Source organism: Tamandua tetradactyla, chromosome 2 (assembly GCF_023851605.1).
Source record: "Tamandua tetradactyla isolate mTamTet1 chromosome 2, mTamTet1.pri, whole genome shotgun sequence".
Taxonomy (NCBI): Eukaryota; Metazoa; Chordata; class Mammalia; order Pilosa; family Myrmecophagidae; genus Tamandua; species Tamandua tetradactyla.
In genome coordinates, this window is record NC_135328.1 from 125,575,664 (window position 1) to 125,596,104 (window position 20,441).

At 59.3% G+C, this 20,441-nt stretch overlaps 1 protein-coding gene across 1 annotated transcript in view; it reads right to left on the reverse strand.

Annotated features, from left to right (window-relative positions):
• Positions 1-6,353: 6,353 nt before the first annotated feature.
• NACC2 (NACC family member 2) overlaps positions 6,354-20,441 on the reverse strand; it is a 70,902-nt gene continuing 56,814 nt past the window's right edge. The window contains exons 3-6 of the mRNA XM_077148785.1: positions 14,860-15,024; positions 12,563-12,668; positions 11,988-12,085; positions 6,354-10,930 (exon numbers count right to left, since the gene is read on the reverse strand). Of these exons, the coding sequence (XP_077004900.1) occupies positions 10,440-10,930; positions 11,988-12,085; positions 12,563-12,668; positions 14,860-15,024 (860 nt within the window). The 3' untranslated portion in view covers positions 6,354-10,439. The remainder of the gene's footprint in view (positions 10,931-11,987; positions 12,086-12,562; positions 12,669-14,859; positions 15,025-20,441) is intronic.

Consider the following 20,441-nt stretch of genomic DNA (forward strand, 5'->3'; position numbering starts at 1 on the left):
AAGTATGTCCCAAATATTACATGGGACGTAGTTTATGTCAAAAAAAAAAAAAAAAGATTTGTTGCTTGTGTGAAATTCGAATTTAACTGGGCGTTCTGTATTTTCATTTGATAAGTCTGGCCCCCCTGGCGGGGGTTGGCAACCACCTGGGAAAATTCACCTGGCTGCAGGTGGACCCCCCACCAACGTGGGAGTCCCAGTGTCCTCTCAGAGGGGAGACACACCTCTCCCCTGGCTCCTCCCTCCCCTCAAGGTCCTTTCTTGGAGGTGACAGAGCAGGCGGCACGTGCTGACCCTGCTCTGTGCAAATCAGCCTCCCTCCCGGGGGGCCTGCCCTGTTCACTGGCCTGGCCGGATGCTCTGCGCCCCATAACCCAAGGGCCCGCTCCCCCCCGCCCCTCCCTCTGTCCCAGGGCCCAGAGAGGCTGCAGACCCTGCTCACCCGCCTTTTGGGGAGAAACATCACCTTTTAGTACCGAACTGTTCGATTACCAATAGTGCAATCCCCAACTGCTACGCGAGCTCCCCATTCAGCGTGCAGACCTGGGCCCCCCTTTCTCTTTCGGCCATGCTGCGGCCGTGAGGGGTCACGGGCCCTTAGCCGCTTTGGCCGGGTGCTAGGGAAAATGGGCTGGCCAGCGGGGCCAGGGGGAGGCCAGCTCCCAGAGTCAACCCCTTCCTGAAGGAGGTCCTTGCGGGGCAGGGTAGGGGGGAGGGCAGATGTGCTGCCCTCCCCCCTCCACCCCTGCTCGGCACAGCTATTTTCCCAGGAAGGACCAAAGGCAGCACCTGCCGGGAGGTTGTCTGAGGTTCCGGGGACCCAGGGGAGCCTCCCACCAACAGCAGGTTCCTGTCCTCAGACCCGGCAGCTCCCCAGTGGCCTCGATGTCCTGCAGCGTGGAGGTGAGAAGAGCTGCTTCCAGGAGGATTCCCCAGGGTATGCCTGGCTCCTGTGCACATGAGTTCACACTGTTCACTGCACAAGGGCTCCAGGCTGGAGGTGAAAGGGGCAATGCACACTGCCGTCCCCCCGGGGGCAATGCACATCGCTGTCCACCCGGGAGCTGTTTCTGCCTAGGGCCTGGCCGTGGGGGTGCTGCATGGCCCCCCTGCTTCCATGGTCACAGCCGGCCTCTGCCACAGCTCAGGACAGAGGCCAGAGGGAGGCCAGCTTCTCCCACCGGGACCTGCACTCCTCAGAATGGCCGGACACAGACTCGACTGGGAGGAAATGGCATGGGAGGTGGTGCTCCACAAAATGGCATGAGCCTCCAGCAGGAGCACTAGCTGGGGCATGTCGGGGGAGGCCCTGGGAGGCAGCGCTGAACCTGTCACACCCCTGTCACTTGGCTCCCTGCCAGATGGGCTGTGACTGCGCCATTTCCAGAGGAGACAGAAGTTCAGAGTGACCAGGCCAAACTATGGGATCTGGCTTTCCTCTGACTCTCAGTGCAACTCACCTGCTGAAATCCTTCAGGGGTCCAGAGTGGATGTGGGGAAAGGGGCTGCACTCTGTCTGCGCCCAGGCATTCCCGGATTGGGGTCCTGAGTGGATGGGCTTGGCTCCGAGCGCAGAGGGCACTGCGCCTCCTGGGCCACCCCACAAAGGCCAAATGGCCTGAGATTTTGGGTTTCATCTCTTATGCATTCCCACTCAGTGGGCCTGCAGCCAAGCCACCCGCCTCGGCCAGTTTCTCTGCCATCTTAGGGGTGTTTGGGTGGATGGATTTATGTCTCATGTGGTCATCAAGTTTCCCACCCAGCTCAGGCCTCCCGGTCCCCTACAGCCCACCTGGCTCCACTGTCCCCTGTTCTGGGCACCAGCCTGGGCCGAGCAGGATGCTGTCCACTTCCCCCCACATGCGTCACAGCCCTGGGCTCCCCTGGGGCCCCCACTGGAAGCCCCCTGAGATCTGACAGGGTGGGTTCCTAAACTGCGCCACTGCCTGGTTCCTGCTTGGGAGGAAGGGATGATCCTGGGACCCCAACAGTTTCACTTCCTGGAATGCGGCCACAACATCTACACCCCAGCAAACTGTGGAACTAAATATCCAGGCCATCACTAAATCAATGACGGTGCCTGTGACACGGCTGCTACAAACAATGGCGTGGCATGGCTGGCTTCATGTGACATGGCGTGGCTTTCCGTGGCGTGGCATGGATTGCAGTGGCACACGTCCTCTGGGTCAGTTATGCTGACTGGGGCCAGTTGAGGCCTGCTCCCAGCCCATACAGGAGGCCTGTCTGGATCACCTCCCCGTAACAGGCTCAGGGGTGTGGCCACAGCTCAGAGGGTAAGTGTCCCCCAGGACGTTAGAATGCAGAGCCCCAGGCCCCCAGGCTGGCCCAGACCTAGGAACCTGCATTTTTACAAAATGCCCTGGGGATGGGGGCACAGCAAACTTTGAGATGCACCCTCCGGTCCGTGCCCTCCCCCTTGTTGAATGTTTGGGGAAACTGAGGCACAGACTGGGGTGGCTGTACCGAGGGCGGGCATGGGATGGGGGTTCTGGGGCCTGGGGTGGAGTACATCCCACTGCAATGAGCCAATTCCCATCACAGGCAGGGGGGCATTTGGTGAGCAAAGCTGGGGTCAGGACAGCGGAGGCTAACAGGAGAGGCTCAGACATGGGCCCCATGTAGAGAATGATGGGGCCTTCGGGCTCCCAGAAACCGGCTCTTTTCACCCCCATCCCGGCTGACCCCAGGCTGGCTGGGAGGGACCCAAGGCATAGAAGCCTCCAGAAAGGGGGGCGGAGCAGAGATCTTCCTAAGCCGCTTGGTCAGTTTCCTGGGCTGCTGCAAAAATGATCACACCTGAGAAATTTCAGTCTAGAAGTTATCCTGGAGGCTATTCTCACGCATTACATAGACATCCCTTTTTCGTTTATGTGCATGGAGTGGCTGGAGGGAAGAACCTGAAACTGTTGAGTGTGTCCCAGTAGCCTAGATTCTTGAAGATAATTGTATAAAAATATAACATTAACAATGTGACTGTGTGATTGTGAAAACCTCGTGTCTGATGCTCCTTTTTTCCAGAATATGGACAGATGAGTAAGAAAATATGGATACAAAATAAATAATAGGGTAGATAAGGAATTAAATAAATTGGGTAGGTGGAAATACTAGTGGTCAATGAGAGGGAGGGGTAAGGGGTATGGGATGTATGAGTACTTTTCATTTCTTTCTCTGGAGTGATGCAAATGTTCTAAAAATGATCACAAGTGAAGAATATACAACTATGTGATGATCTTGTGAGCCACTGATTGTACAACATGGCTGGAATGTTCCTGTGTGGATATTTCTAAATAAAAATATTAAAAAACAAACAAACAAAACAGAACCACACACTGTGTGGCTGAAAGAACAGGAATTCGTTTTCTCGATTCGGAGGCCGGGAATCTAACATCAAGGTGTGGGCGGGGCCATGGCCATAAGACCTGAGGGGACGCCCCCCACCCCACCCCACCCCACCCCGCCTCTCCCGGCTTCCCAGACCGTAACCCACCCTGTCCCAGCAGACCCAGGGCCCTGCGGGGAGGGGGGGGGCTTCTCCCTCCCCCCTCGCTGTCAGATGAGGACCCCAGCCTGCCTCCCGACCCCGGGGTGCACGGCCACACCTGCCACTTCCCACTGGGCCCCTGAGCAGGATTCTTCCAAAGAGCCCCCACGTGGCCTCGGGTCCCAGCTTCTCCCTCCCCCCTCGCTGTCAGATGAGGACCCCAGCCTGCCTCCCGACCCCGGGGTGCACGGCCACACCTGCCACTTCCCACTGGGCCCCTGAGCAGGATTCTTCCAAAGAGCCCCCACGTAGCCTCAGGTCCCCAACACCCACCCTGCCACGTGCTGGCATCCCCTGTGGCAGGGGCAGCCCTGACTCCACCCCTCACTTCCCCACCGCTCTGCCAACCCCAGGTGTGTGTCCTCACCTAAGGGCAGCCGACCTCAGCTTTGGGACCTCAGTTTCCCCATCTGGACAATGGGGGATAACAGGAGCCCCCTCCCCAGGCTGTGGTGGCCCAGTGAGGACCCGCAAGGAGGCTGTGGGTGCAGCCAGTTGAGCTCCCAGTGGTGCCTTCCAGCCCCGCCAGGACACCTGTGGGGAACAGACTCGGAGATGGGGCCCCCCACCCAGCTCCCCACTCTGCCGTGGGGTCAGCCTGACTTCCTCACGGCCACAGCAGTTACTGGCCTTGGGGCCTGAGCCTGAGGCCGACCCTTCCCCCTGCGGGGGGGCCACAGGGTCTCGGAGCTCAAGGGCCCCCCGAAGACTGTCAGTGAGGCGTGGGGTGCTGCGGCCCAAGGGGTAGGCCAGCCGTGTCTCCTTTAACGCCAGCCGCTGGAGACAGGTGGTGGCTGGGACCCCCCGGCCTGCAAGACTCGGGGACAGGAGATAGGTGAGCAGCCAGCATCCTGCACGCAGGGCCCAGGGGTCCCGGAAGTCGAGCCTGCCGGCCGCTGCCTTGTGCACTCTCCGGTGTGTGTGTGTGTGTCGGGTCCCACTGGTGACAGAGGCAGCGCCGTCCCACCCAGGGTCTAGTTCGGAACCTCCTGCCTTTGGTGTGGCTCCCTACCCTCCCTCCCGTGTGTCCCCCGCGGACCCCTGGAGCAGGAAGCTCCTACCCTGCCCTCTGCTTGCCTTCACCTACCTCCACTTACCTCCTCCCACCTACCGCCAGGGTGAGGCGGGCCTGGGCTGAGGGCCCAGGGCCTGGCGGGGGACCCATGAGCTTCTCTGTGCCTGCAGCTGCCTATGCCGCCTGCGGGGCCCCCAGTGTTAGCCCCGTGCCTGGACGTGCCCACCAATGGGGACAACGGACAGATGTTCGTGGCTGGTTCCCCCTGGGGATCGCTCTGTCCTCACCTGACGAGGATACGGCACCAGTCCCAGAGGTGTCCAGTGCCCGGGCCGCCCCTTCCTGCACAGAGGGGGAAACCAAGGCACTGCGCCCTGCTGACCCCAGGCCACGTAGCAATGTCAGGGCGCATCTCATCCATCCCCGCCCCAATAAACAGGCTGCTGTTCCTGAAAATTGGGGTGGTGCCTCAGTTGCCCGGGCCTCTGCCCCTCCCCACCATCCGACTGTCCGACAACCATGGGCCTAGGAGGTGGGGGGCGGGGGTAGCTTCTCGGGGTCACCCTCAGCTCCATGGCCTCAGTCTGAGAGAGGAGGTGCCCCCTTCTCGGCAACCCCCCCCCCCACAGCTGGACCAGCTGGAGGCCTGGGTGGGTACCCGACTGGGGAGCCCCACATCCCAGCCGGCTGGGTGCTGTGGTCAGCCCACAACGGCCTCCCTCCTCCCCTCCAATCCCCCATTGCTGTCCCCACTGGGGCTGTGGGCCACTGTCACTGAATCCCTGCGGGGGGCCGTGACCCCAACCCAGAGGCCTGGACACCAGCCTTCGTCTCCAGCGTGGCCAGCGGACTCATCCTTATTTTGGGCCACCATGTTTGTGTCCCTGTTACAGGGACCACGGTGGGGGGGGGGGGGCTAATGCACCCCCACCCACCCAACTGTCCTGGCTTTCGAAGTACTCAGGACATGCCTGGGGTGGGGCATGAGGGTCTATGCTTTTGGGAGGGTCTCCCAGGTGGGGTTCAGTGGCCCAGGGGCTGGGGGGCCCTCACCAGGCTGTAGCAGCCCCAGGAGTCCAGGATGGAACAGACATCTCAGCCTGGCAGTGAGGAGGTGGGGGGCACCTGCTCCTGGGGTGTGGGGTCAGGGCTCGGGAGCCAGTGCTCAGGGGGTACACAGCTTGGGGCAATGGAAGGATCTCAGCCACAGATGAGGTAGAGACAAGACACACTGAAAATGCAGTCACAGCCTGGCTCACATGCCTTTAGGGGGGTGAGTGGGAAATGTGGTGCGTGTGTCACAACAGACACACACACTCAGTGCCCAAGGCTCAGGGACCCGGTGAGCCACGTGGCCCCAGCACCAGCAAACGAACTCCCCTCCCCCCCCCAGCCTATCCACTTTGCCTCAGGGGCTCCCCAGGACCCACCTGCATTCATGTGGGGCTCGGTGCTGACTCCAGGGGACCTCGTTTGGACACGTGGCCTTGGGGCAGCATTGCAGACCCCTTCCCTGGCTTCTGCTTGGGGAGGTCAGTGAACAATGGCCCCCCCACCAAGAGGCACGGCCTGGCAGGTACAGGGAGGAGCAAGACGGCTAGGTCCCCTCACATCACGCCCTGGCAGGGCAAGGAGGGGTGGCCACGCCCCTGACCCTCCATGCGACCTTGCAAGCCTTGGTGTGGGTAGGTGCCCAGGACGCAGGACTGCAGAGCTAACCGCCCCTGCCCCAGGATGCCCTGGTCCACCCGGCCAGCCAAACAAGATCCAAGGAGCTTCGGTTTGAACTGACTTTATTATTTTGTAAATGTGAATTTTACAAAGCGCTTTACAGTTAGCGACCACATCCTTTTTTGTTGGTGATGGATTCCACCGCGTGGAACGGCTCTGAGCAGACTTGGAGCCCTCGGGTTTCCCTGGTGGCGGCGGATGTTTCCGGTGTTTAGTTATTGATACAATGTCAGCCATGGCTAAAAAGTAACAGTCTCGACTCTACCGAGTAACAGCACACAAAACAGAAAGGGAGTGGGGGTGCAGGAGGAACCAAGGAACGGGGTTCCCCCTTCTTACAAAAAGAAAAGAAAAGAAAAGAAAAAAGAAACTAGCATCTTTTGTAGCTGAGAGCTAACTTAGTGGTACTGCAAACCCTTCCTGACAGCACAGCGACAACTCGTCTTATTTTATGTATTTATTTGTTAACAGTCATGAGTTACAGTACGACTTTAACCCCTAATCAGACTCAAAACTATCATTCCCTTTGCAAGCCTTTCTTGCAAAACATTCCGTTTGAAGGATTAATATTCTATTTGCATCAAATGTCATCCAAATGTTCAAGTCAAAAATATTTATACATTTACACTTAGTTGGTTTTTTTTTTGTCTGCTAAAAATAGTATTGCGAGTTTTGGCTTCTCTTGACATAGAAATCACGGTCTTGTGCAAAACGCTCAACAATGGAAGCGAGTGATCATAGCACAGGCGGGTTGGCCAAATTTGAATGCTTTTCCATTTAGCATCATTTTCCTTTCCTTTTTTTTTTTTCCAAAACAAAACAAAACAAACAAACACAAACCTTTGCCATTTCAGAAACATCTGTACCATGCCCTCACCCCCTCTGGGCTTGGCTGACATGACCAAGCTCCGCAGCTGCCTGAAACTGTAGTTAAAGCTAAGACAGTTCTCAACTCTCCATGCGCGGTGAGGGTTTACTGCCGGCAGGGGGCTGCCCCCGAGTTTTCACTTGGCTAATGGGCCCTGGGCCCTACTCCACTGCAGAAGGAGATTTCCATCCTAACAACCTATCTGAGGGGAACCCAGAGATAAAAAGCTGGGGAGGGGCTGGGGACCAGGGCTGAAGGCCACAGCTAGAAGGTTTTGGCTCCTGTTACACCGGGGCAGGCCAGGGTGGACCTCTCTGCCCAGCGCCTGGCCCCGCAGTGGCACCACCCTCCTCCCAGCCCCAAATACAACCCCCCAGGGAATGAGCTTTCGTGGAGGGCAAAAGGAGACAGCCCGTGAGAACCTTCCTCAGTCACCCAGGACGCCCGCACCCCCGGTCTTTCCTCCACAGCCCCGTCCACATTCGGGGCAAAAATAAGACAGTAACACCCAATATGCAAAGTCAGGCAACCACAAAGAACTCTGGGGGGAGTCCAGACACAGTGCAGAAAACAAGACGCAATTCAAGTACCGGACACGCTGGCCAGGCGGGACGGGGCCACGTCCCAGGCCCACAGTTTCTGTCCCATCTCCAGGTCCCTTCTGCTGGACTCTGCACCACGTCCCGGCTACCGGTCCTTGCCCAGACCCCGCCGCTCGGGCGAGGGGACAGGCGGGAGCTTGGCCGGGTCCGCGGGCCAGGCCGTCCTCTCCTCGCCAAGGCGCTATAGCTTAGCTCTATAATAGACTCTATATAGTATATGCATATTGCTAATAGTCAAGCTTAGGATTAAAGTTGCAGACATGTCATAAATACTGAGCGTCTCGTCTCTCGGGCTACAGGGTCACACTCCGGACAGAAGAGCCCTATTCTGGAATTGGTCGTCTTGTAAACAAAGGAGGGGGAGGGTCTGGTTTTCTAAATTGGTTTTCCTTGGGAAAAAAAATGATCAAAAGATGCTAAGGCACTCTGGAAGGTTCCTCGGAGCCCAGGCCCCCCGCCACCCCCCGCCGCCACTGCCGCCCACCCACCCGCGGTACATTCAGGACACAGAGGGGACCCCGCCCCTCCAGATACAATCATCAGCCACGCACGTCTGCAAACGCTCATGGCCCACGGCCACGGGACACGGTAGTGCAAATCGCTCGGCCCGGCCTGCCCGGGGACCCCGGGAGAGCTCGGAACCTATTCACATTTAATTATTATTATTTTCTTAAAGATTTACCTATAGCTCTTGCCTTCCTTACCCAGAACAACCAAACAGACGGCGAGTAGACAGGATTGGGGGGACAGAGGTCATGGCCATGGGGCCTTGTGCTAGCCTGGGCGGGGCCAGGCACTCTCCACGCAGCCACGGACTCATACCCCCCCTGCAGCCGGCGGCGCTGCCGCCTGTCCTGGTCTACTTTGGAGTGGAGGGGAGAGAGCGAGCCCTTCTGCAGGCAGCCAGGATGGCACCTGTGTCCTGAAGGTCCCTGGTGATGGTCAAATTAAAGTGCAAATTTAGGGGTGGGTGGGGTGGAGGTGAGTGGGTGCAGGGAAACCCCAGGAGGGAATGGGACACTCTAGCTCACCCACTGCCCAGGGGCCACAGAGGGACAGGTCCGGCCTGGGCCTCACTCAACCCTCCTGCGGCTCCAGGCGACTCGGACCCCAGAGCCACTGGGCTGGGACTGGGCGCTGTGGTGAGGCAGGGTCACCCAACCCTTCCTGGAAGCCACCAGACCTTTCTGGAGAGCAGCCAAAGGGGGGCCTAGCTGGTGGGGCCGGGAGGTGGAGCCCAGCCCGTATGGCTGGGACCCCTCCACGGGAATGAAGTGGCTGCAGAGCTGACCCCCACCCCCCACCCCAGCCACCCTGCTGCCCCAGGGGACTGTGGGCCTCCTGTTAAGGGGGAAGGGGCCTTAGGGCTTTTGGTCATGGGGGAGCTCGCAGGCTGTGCTGGCCCCACTCGTAGGGGAAAGGTAGAGGGAGCAAAGAGTGATGGATGGACAGAGGGACCTGAGGCTGCACAGCTCTGCCACTCCTGCTCCCAGGGTCTTGAAATGGGAGGGGTTGTCACTGGCCAGACATGGGGTGTTGTGGGGGCCCCTTGGGATTAGGGGCAAAGAGCCCCCAGTCCACAAGGAGCAAGGGGGGGCAAATGGTAATTAACTTCAAAGCAAGCATTTCAGCCTCCAACAACCATCTGGGGTGGGCCTTAATACTGGACCCTCAGACCTCACCCCTGTCCCCCGAGCAGCTCCCTTAGCAGGGCCGGGGACACAGGGAGACCGGAGTGGGGGTGCCCAGCCCCCAAGGGTCCCTGCTCCGACCTCCTACCACCCCAGGAGCTGGCGCGAGCCCTTGGCCTCCGCACCCCCACCTCCCACCCAGCCTGGACACCCCCCAGGCCCTTCTGACCCCCATGGGAGGTGAGCAGGGCCTGGACCGGCAGGGGATGGGGGTAAGCACCCCAACTGCCAGGGAGCCGGTAGGCTTCCAAACCAGACGGGAAATAGATCTCAATAGAACCTAAAGTGGATGGGGGGAGGCTGCTGGGGGGCAGGGTGGGGCTCCCGGCAGACAAGGGGATGAAGCGCTAGGCATGGGGGGGCACCAGCAGATATAGCCTGGGGCCCCAACATCATACCAAGTATACCACTCCCCGCTCAATCGCACGGACACACAGATGTGTGTGGGCCTGGCTGGCTGGCCCCAGCCCCAGAGTTTCGGAAAGAAGGAAACTCAAGAGGCGTTGGCCCCTGGGGGCCCAGCCCTGTCCCCTCACCCCTGAGGATGGTCGGGGTCTGCAAGGGGGAGGAGGGGAGCGGCACGTGGCGGTGCCTACAGCACCACGGGGCCTCGACTTCTGGGCAGAGGAGCGGGCGAGGAGGGGGCAGGACTAGGCACAGGCAGCCTGGGGGGTGGGGGTGGGGGTTGGGGTGCCAGCCTTGGAGACTGACCTGGGAATATGTAAAGGAGCCCTGGACCTTCCTTGCTTCCAGGCCACTGGGGACCTCATCGTTTACAGTATAACGAACGCAATGGTTTCCTTCATAGATTTTAAATACAAGCAGGATAAAAATCACATTTTGTTCAGGCAACAGTAGCAGTTCAGTAGGTGAGTGGCTGGGTCACACTGGGTTAGTATCACATGCAAGCAGCTGCGGTGCGTGCCCCAAGGCCGCTGGGGCGCCCCCTCCTCCGGGTCCCGCTAGCCCCTCACAAAGTCCCCGCGTACGCGCCGTCTGGCCTCCGGGCCGCGGGCGTCTCGGGCCTGCTGGAGCTGCTGCTGCTCTGCTCGAAGGGCGGCGGGGGGCTCTGGCCGTCGGCGGGCAATGGCTCGGGCGCGGCCACCTCCTGGATGACCGAGCCGGTGCCATCCGCCTCCTCGCCGGCCTCGAAGGCGGGGTTGGCGGCGGCAGCAGCGCCCAGGTCTACGCCCCCCGCGTCCGTCCGCAGGGCCACGAGGGCGGCCTCGGCCCGGCGCTCGGCGAACAGGCGCTGCTCGAAGACCTGCGCGGCGGCCGGTTGGAACTCGGGGTCGAGCGGCGCGCCCATGACCGTGCGGTACATCTCCACACCCTCGGGCAGCATGGACTTGATCTTGGGCAGCCAGCGCTTGCGCACGCGGCGGGCGTTGGTGCACATGTCCGCCGCGATCACGTTCATTTCGCTCTCCTTGAAGCTGGGGGCGAAGTTCTGACAGTACACTGCGGGGGGTGGGGGGGGGCGGGGCGTCAGTCTCCCCTGCCGCGTGGGGCTCTGGCTGGCTCCCTAGTCCCTCTCTCACCCCTGCCAAGGCTGCTGTGGGGTCAGGGGCTGGAGGAGGCCCTCCATCCATGGACACCCCCCCCCTTGGGGAGGGTCTCTCCCTGGATGCTCAGGGATGGGACCATCAGATCTTGGCAGCTGTGGGGGCCTGGCCTCACCTGTCTGCACGTGGCCCGATGCAGGGGTCAGGGCTGCCTGCGGCTTTGGCCCTATAGCTCCCCTGGGGCCTCACGGTTTCCCCAGGTCCCACCCACCTGGGATCCGAGGGCCTGGGAAGGGAACCCTGACAACCTCCCTGCCTCTGCATGCAAACTGGGAGCCATCCCAGTCTCCAGCCTGGAAGTGAGCAAGTGACAACCCCTGCTGCCTATAAAATCATAAAATCCTTCCCGGAGGCAGGTCCCCCAGCAAGGGCGCCCATGCCACCAACCCTGGGGAGCCCAGTGCCCGGCACCCTTCCAGAGCCACCACTAGCACCCTCTCTTCACGCTAAAAGAAAACTACTCCTTACAAGTGATTTTTTAAGCAAGCAAGCCAAAAGCCAAAAAAAAAAATTAAGAAAAAGATATGGGTTCCCGTTTCAGTGGCTACTGGGACGCGCAGTTCGTGGGCTAGTGTGGCTTGGGGTGCCTGTCTCCTGTGCTGATGGGGGTGCAGGGCCGGGGGCAGCGGCCTGCCAGGGAGACGGACGGGGCTCCGCCCCCACGTGCCCAGGAGCGGAGGCGGAAGGAGGCAAGCAGATGGCAAAGGCTCAAAATAACCTCCAAATGTAAATAAGGGGTTTTGTTCAAAAAGGAAAATTAGATCTATTTCACATATTAAAATAGTTTCGCAGCTGAATTCATCATGCCTGGAAACCTACCAAGAGCGTTACCACCTCGAGACCTGGCTTCTGAGAACTGCTCATGTCTCTGTCGGCCTCGCAGCTCAGCCGGCTCTCCCACCCGGCCCCCGCCCGCCCCTCCCCGAGGCCCGCCCGGGACCTCGGCCCCTTACATTTCACAGCGTTCAGGATCCGGCTGTCCAGCGGTTTGCGGCTGGGGTCACTGCTGGAGGAGCGGATGCCGGTGCCACAGCTGTTGGCCAGTGTGTTCCTGCCAGGAAGACATGGAGGGGACAGCTGAGGTGGCAGGACGGACAGCCCCTCCCTAAGGGGGTCCACCCGGCCTCTCCCCTGAAATGGGGAGCAGGTGCAGTTACCCCCCAAGGCGACCAGGAGAAAGGCAAGGCCTCCTGGAGGAGAGGGGTGGCAGGCAGCAGGAGCCGGAGAGACGCCCGGTGGGCCCAGCTGGCCAGCGACAGAATGGGGCGGGGCAATGGACCATGGCTGCTCTCCACTGTTAGGGGCGGGGTGGGGGCCAGAGTCGGCAAGCCCTTCTGGAAATACCAGGAAAGCCAAGCCCTCCCCTGAATCCCGGGTAAGGGGGGACTTTCTGGGCTCCATCGTGCAGACCGTCAACCGCTCAGGCAAGCAGAATTCCACGTCCTGGCAAGTCAGGGCAACAGGGGGCCTCGTGGCAGGAGCCCAGTGGAGCCCAGGGCCCCCCGCCCACCCCTGCCGAGGCCCCTACCTGTCGAAGAAAGTGGCCAGGAGCCTCCGCAGCAAGACCTTGTGCTTCACCCCCGCGCAGAGGTGGCAGTTCATCAGCTGGCCCCGTGTGATGTAGACGCCGGAGCCTGTGGGCACCAAGCATGGACGCTGGGAGGACACTGGGCCACCCGCCCCCCTGCCCACAGTAGGTCCGCAGACATGCCGCAGGCAAGGCCCCCGGCCCCCTGCCGTTCTGAGGAATGGGCTGTGACCAGGACTCACTCAAGGGAAGGCCCAGCGGAGGGTGCCACCAGCCCCACACATTGACATGTTTGCGCCCCAAACCCCGGCACCCCAGAAAATGGCCTGTTTGGAAATACGGTCTTTGCAGCTGGAACTGGTGAGAGGGGATCCTGGAGGAGCAGGGCAGCCGCAACCCCGCGACGGGAGCCTGATGAGGACAGGGGGAGGGGGACACAGACAGAGGACCACAGAAGCTGGGAAACAGCAGGAGAGGCGAAGAGGGGTGGAACCTGCAGGGATGCCTGGAGCCCCCAGTTTGGGGCTGTCCGGAGACTCCTGTGGGCTCTGGGAAGTGCCCAGCTCTGGGCCCAGGGATGGTCCCTCTGGCCCTCCAAAGAGCCCAAGAGCCAGCCCCTGCAGTGATTGGGGGCCACGTGGTTTACTCCAGGCCTTGAGGTGAGGCATCATCCACCCAGTACAGACGGGTGCAGCCAGGGGGCCCTCCACAGCAGAAATCTGGAAATACCACGGGGCCAAAGAGAAGGTCCCCGGCTCCCAGGTGTTTTGTGCAGGAGTGTCCAGGAACAACGGTGAACATGCCTGTTCGGGAGGAGCCGTGAGGCCACCCTGCTGCGTGTCTCCCAGTGTCTGCCAGCACTGGAGTCAGCTCTGTCCAGCCCTCCCCCTTCCTGGACAAGTTCCCGGAATTTGCTGCCATCACTGTCCACTCCCGGCCCTTAGAACCGGCCTCCTAGCCCCCCGGGATTCCAGGCCCCCACACTCGCTCCCATCTTCATCCTGAGCTTCGGTTCTCCCGGAAGCTGCTCCCATGGATTCCTGCCATACCCTTCTCCCACTGCCTGCCTGGGCACCTCAAAATCTGCAGAATGGGATTTAGCCCAAGGCTGGGGCCGCGTGGGGGCTGCCCAGGACACTTCCAAGGCCTTACCTGGGGCTGTGCCACTCAGCGGGCATGGGGCAAATGCACCCCAAGCCCTCCCACACCCATCCTGGGCTGTCCTGGCCCTGGAGCACCCTGGGGTACTTGGCCTGGCAGTAGCACCTGCTGGGGTCCTGCAGGACATCCCCTCCCGAGTCCATCCCACGTGCCAACATGGCCAGGCCACACTGGCCTACAAACCAGAGGCAAGTATTCTGAAGATGAGATTAACTACAATCCTCACCTTCAAGAAAACGAGGAAGAAAAGAATTAAAGAATTCAGGCTCAAGCGCCCAAGCCTGCCGCCCTAAGGAATTTAGACTTCCAAGTCCCAGGAGCCAATTACAACCGCTTCTGTTTCTCAGGAGACCCCTGAATTGCACCCTGCCCACCCCTGATGCATCTGGGAAGCCTCTGCCCCACCCAAAAGAACACTGCAGCCATCCTGGGGGGGTAACGGGACAGGAGGCCCACCCTGGAGCCCTGCTGTTTTGGGGGAGGGGGTCATCCTGCTGCAAATGGGAGTCCATGGGTCCTGCCCAGCCAGGGTTTGGGGACGCATTTAGTGAGCTGAGGGAGGAGATTATTGGAAAATGGTTCAACACCCAAAATGAGGACGAGAGGGCCAGAGTTTCACATTTGCACGGAAAAGACTTAGAAGCCCACCAGGAGCCTGATGGCCAAAGGAGTCCCAGTCTGGATAAGAGAAGCATTTCCAACCAAGGCACGTGGTCCTAACGGGCCTTTGGGCTCCAGGGAGCTTCTTTTCCCAGGAAATCTGCACCTGCCCTGGGGCTGCCGTGGGCACCCTCCAAACACGAGCCCCAAACCAGGTAGGCTGGGCACAGGGTGGGGGCTGGGAAACTGTTCTACCCTCACCCCTGGGGCTGTCTGTGCCCTAAATCCAAACACGCCTGCCTGCAGCCCGGCCAGTCACAAGCACGGCCAGCCCAGGGGACTCAATTAAATTGCTAAATTAATTCAATTGAATAGCTCCTCCTAATGACACATTCTTCGGGAAGGAAATTAGAGAGAATTTAAGATGCTCTGTCTTTTTTTGACCGACTGGTGATAGCACATTGATTGCAGTGCCAACGAAGAAACACTAAACGCAAGGACCCTCACAGACAAGGGCCGGGCTGGGGGCACCTCACCTGCCACCAGCTCCAGCTTCTCTCCTGGGTCCCCCTCTGAGTAGAGCTTGGGGTGGCAGCGGTACCCGATCTGGCTGATGAGGCTGGCGGGCAGGGCCACGAGGTCACGGCGGATGAGGACGCAGGAGCGGTTCTCCAGCGGCACGGGCTCAGGCTTCTCTTGCACTGCGGGCACAGAACCGGGCGCCGGTGAGCAGGCACGGGGGGGGCAGCGAGAGGAGCAGAGACGGCCTGGGCACTGCATCCCGTCCTCTCTGCCTTCCTGGGGTCACCCCTCCCTGTCTGCCCTCCGCAGGGAAGCCAGGTGAAGGGCAGATGTGCAGGACGCCCTTGGGCCCAGGAACCCATGAACTGGGGGTCAGGGACAGCTCCCAGGAGGTGTCAGTAGCCCAGACAGGACTGGGCTGGGAAAACAGAAGTAGTGGGCTGGGGGCGAGCGGATGATGAGAAAGAGTGCAGATGGCAGAGCCAGTGGTTAACCAGAGGTTGTGGCCAGCTCTGCCAAGGACACAGGGACACATGCCCCGATACTGTCTCTCCAGCCCACACCACCCCACCAGCAGCTCCGTGCAGTGGGCCAGCTGGGCACACCCTCCTGGTTCACAGGGGAGGGGATGTGGGGACTAGCTGTCCCGCAAGGACAGCCCTCTGCACCCCATGGCTCAGCCCACTGTCCCCACTGGGCTCCTGAGATCCCACAGGGCCCACACGATATGGCTCCCATACAGCTCCCACAGGACAGCCCTCTCTTTCCAGCGCAGAGAAGGGCCCTTCTGTCCTCCATGCCCCAATGACCCATCAGGTACCTCCCACTCACCACGGGGTCGCCTAGGGCTGCAGCCATACCAGGCTCCAGAGCTCCTCCTGCAAACCCCTCCCTTGCACATGACTTCTGGGCCGCCCCAGTATGCCGCCCACCTGTGGCCATCCCCACCCTCCCCAGCAGGTGATGGCCCCAAGGGCCAGCTGTGGTCATGAAGGAACAAGGAACCCCACCAGCTCCCCAGGGCTCTCGGGGTAGCACACCTGCTATGCAGCAAGGCCTGCAGCTGAGGTCCCTGGCCAGCGCCTCACTGTCTATCCATATCACCGCCTGCATGGCCCTCTAGGGTCCTCAGGCCACGCTGGTGGCAGCTCCAAATGGGTCCTGCTCGCCTAGAGTGTCAGTTCCTGTCAGTGGGGCTGGAAGCCATTGGATGGGAGGGGATGGGCTCTAGGACCTGGTGATACCTGGACCAGGCTGGGTGGGGACAGCTTGTCCAGAAGGGCTCAGGGACAGATACACTTGACCTTACAGGCTGGGCTGGGGCTGCTGTCCCCTCCCATTGCAACTGCACCCCTCCCCTGGGGTTTCACGGGAAATCTAAGCACAGGGGACCTGGTAGGAGGCCCTGGGGAAGAGAAGTGGGCCACCAGGAGGGGGCCTGGCTAAGCCCCCGGCCCCAGGACTTCCAAAAGCCGGAGCCGCTGGAGACCCAAGTCACCTTAGGACCAAGCTTGGGGTACGGGGGTGTCAACAGAGATGTCCAGCCCCCAGAGAGCTACCAAACCACCCAGGTCCCGACATGGAGCAGCGGGGACACTGTTCCAGGCAGGGAGCGGGGGCCGAGACCCTCCCGAAGCACCAGCCCCACCCTCAGCACCTGGAGTCTCCCCCAATCTCCCCCACATGGAGATGCTCATGCTGCCCGTTGGGGGGGCGGAACTGGGGGCCCCGTCCACCCTCCAGCCCTTCCCAGGGCACACCTGCCAGTTTCCCTGTGATGTGCTCAGGGTGCGAGGTAAGGGCAGGGACCGCCCCAGGCCTGTGGGGTGCAGCCCAGAAGGAAAAGGGCCCGCAATTTCAAAGACCACAAAGTTGAGGCTGCAACCTACAGGGGGAACAGGGGGCTACATTTCCCACCATCGCTGGTGGGCAAGGTGGTGGGGGGACTGATCCTGGACTCACCCGGGGGACTTGGGGAACACAGGAAAAACAATCAGGATGATATTTTAAAACATCATTACCAGCCCTCCCCCACCTCCCCACCTCCCGGCCAGCCCGCTGTGATTATATATGCAAACGAGGAGGCACACACCGTGGCATTTACATAAAGGCTGTTCACCAACAGGACTAATTCCCGTCCACACCCGCGCGATCGAGATGTTTCTCTAAACAGCAGAAGTTGTTTGCGCTTCTCACGCACCGCCCCGCCCCCCCCCAGGCCCCAGCCCTGCTCCCCCACAACCAGAGACTGTCAGCTCCAGAACAACCAAAAAAGCGTCTTCTATTTCTGCCTTGCCATGTGCTGGATACTGCTGCTGGCTAAAAATATCCCATGCCAAGTTGTAGCTCATCTGGAAAGGTGCTCTACATTTCTCCCCACCCAGCACCCAGGACAGAAACAGACCCCGGGACCCACCTGCAGCCGAGGGCCAACGGTCACCCCAGGATTCGCAAAACTTGGGAGACGTGCTTGCGGCAAGGGGCAGCGTGGGGTCCTACCCGATGGCTGGTCAGGCAAGCGCACGACTGCGGGAGACCCCTTCCAGCAGGCCCCGTGGTCCCCCTATCGAGGGCTCGAGCTGTCATTCACCAGCTGTAACTCTGGTTTCCAGGATCATGCGCGCCAAATGTTGTGGGGCCGTGAAATCTGGAGACAGGCACTTTTAAAGAGCAATTAGTTGTTTTTACTGCAAGTTGACTAATTGCCAGAAAGGTGAGTCATGGCCCTAAAGGTCACGGTGGAAGGATCCAGAACGGTAGCGAGTGTGGGCACACGGGGCGCCACCCGTCGCAGGCAGGTGATCAAAGCACCATGGGACAGGCGGCACAGCAAGAGTCCCCCGGGGCGGGGCGCACCTGGACACCTGCGCAGGGCACTTCAGGCAGCATGTGCTCAGCCAGTGGCAGGTGCAGGCACAGGAGCCCATCAAGACAGGAGAGGTAAGAGCGCCCCCGAACAGCACTCGGCCGGGATCAGCGGTGACGCAGTCACGCTGTGCTGAGTGAGATAAGCCAGACCCCAAAGGGCTGCTGTGTGATTTTCCTCCTGCAAAATGCTCAGAGTGAGCAGGCTCACAGAGACGGAGAGCAGATCGGGGTGACAGGGGCTGGGGGGGGCGGTGGGGTTGTTGCTTAATGGGCACAGTTTCTGTTCAAGGAAGACAGAAAAATTTGGAACTAGGTATTAGAGGTGGTGGCACAATACTGAACGCCCTAAATGCCACTGAATTGCACACTTCACGGTTCAAATGGCAAATTCCATGCCGTATGTGTTTTGCTGTAATTAAGGTTTAAAAAAGAGCATGGATGAATCAAAGGAAGAGGGGGTGCCAGGTGGCAGGGAAGCCAGGAGGGTCATGCTGGCCTTGCCAAGCCCCCCTCCCCTGGGGTCTACCTCCTCCTGACCTAGAACCTGATGAAAGCTTCGGACCCTTTCCCTGAACCAAACCCCACCAAGACCCCCACCCACCCTGGGTCCCACAGCTCCAGGGAGCTCCAAACGGCAACCCTGTCCCTGTTTCCTGATACAGCTAAAGTGCAGCCAGGGAGGGCACTGGGGACCAGTTCTCAAGGACCATGGGGGTCACATGATGAGACCACCAGGGGCACGCAGGCAGCCCCTTCCCCAGGCCTGTCGAGTTGGGGCAGGGTGTGAGCAGGGTAGAAAATGGGTTGAAAGCAGCAGAATGTGAAAACACACCCCCAAGTTCTGAATTCTACAGAAAAACACAATCTAAAAACCAAGTCTGAAGCCAAATGCCAAACTGCACGACCTGACTTTCAGATCTGCTGGAATGTGGCTGTAATGAAGATGGTATGGGTGTCAACAAACGGACAGACCCACAGGTGCAGGGACCGGACAGAGCTGAGTGACCCACAAGGACTCCACAGCAATCCGGCCAACTGATTCCAAGGAGAGTGCACAGAGGTTCATGGACACGCAAAAAACCATCTCACACCCCATGCCAAGTTTAACCCAAAATGCATCACGGACCAAGACGTAAAGCATAAAACTTTGAAGCTTTTACAAGGAAACATAGAAGAAAATCTTTGGTTTAGGCTAAAGCTGAGCCATAACACCAAAGTCCAATCCATAAGAAATAATCGATAAACTGGACTTCATTTACATAAAAAGCTTCTGTTCTGCCAAAGACTCCTACTTGGAGCAATGCAAGACAAGCAGCTTTGCACTGGGAGAAAAAACGTGCAAACCACACACCCAACAAAGACGACGTATATCTGAAATCAATTAATTCTCAGAACTTAACAAGTACAACAATGAATCGCAAGGTAAGCCACGGACTGTGATATAGATAACGTCCCTTCATTGAGCGTAACAGACACACTCATGCAAGGTGTTAATAATAGAGGAACACTGTATTTTACGCAGGAATTTTCTGGAAAATTACAACTTCCTTAATTAAAAAAAAAAAATCCAAGTTTCAAAACAGGCCAAAATATTTGGACAGATGTCTCACCAGAAGCAAAGGAAAATGCCCAATGCTACCATCCGCTAGAGAAAAACAGCTCAACATCGCAGAGACCCACCTCTCACCCACTGGAATGGCTCATGTTAAAATCACTGACAATGAAAAATGCAGGTGAGGATGCAGTCTCTCCAGCAGGCAGGGACGGTGCTGCTGGGCAGAGAAACGCAGCTTGGCTGCTCTAGCTGCTCTGGCCAGGTGAGACGTGTGCTCAGCATGGGAGCTGCACGGCTAGGCATCACCCAAGGGAGATGAGAGATGAAGGCTCGAGCTCAGGCAGACATCCGTGTAGAGCAGCTCCATTATAAAGGCCCCAGGTGGGAACGCTGGGCTGTCTCCTGACGGGTGGATGGGAAAACCAGTGTCCAGTGGTGACTTGCTGGAGGTCGACCTCCAGGACAGGAACAGGCTCCAGGGATGAGGCACTGTGGGAAGCAGGACCAGACTTCAGGGGTGATGAGGGTTCTGTTCTGAATCCCAGTGTTGGTGGTCCATGAATCAGAACGGTCAGCATCCTAAAAGGCACCCGATCTAGTGGAGTGGGAACCCCACTCTCCGTCGCTGGGTCTCTCGGAGCCCCCAGGCCCAGCAGCTCGGGCCCTGGAAGAAAATCCACTTATGCAAGCGCATAGGGCTTCAGGGAGGAGTGGGCCGAGGATGGGAGCGGCAGGGCAGGTCCCTCAACCCCTGCCTAGTGCCTCCTGGCTTCGGGAACCTTCCTTCTCCAGGTGCTGTGGCCCCCTGCTCTCAGCCCGCAGGCCGGGGGCTTCCAGGCTCCAGCATTCACTGACCTCACTGGCCTCAGACCCTGTTCTAGTTTCCAAGATGCCAGAATGCGATATACCTGAAACAGAACAGCTTTTAAAAAGGGGAATTTATTAAGTTGCTAGTTTTCAGTTGTAAGGCCATGAAAAGTGTCCAAATTAAGGCATCTAGGGAAAGAGACCTTGGTTCAAGAAGGCCAATGATGTTTGGGGTTTCTCTCATAGCTGGAAAGGCACCTGGTGAAGTCTGTCAGCTTTCTCTCCAGGAATTTTCAATGGCTTCGCCAGGGCTCTGTCCATTCTATTGGCTCTGAAGCTTCTTCCAAAACGGTTCCTCTTAAGGGG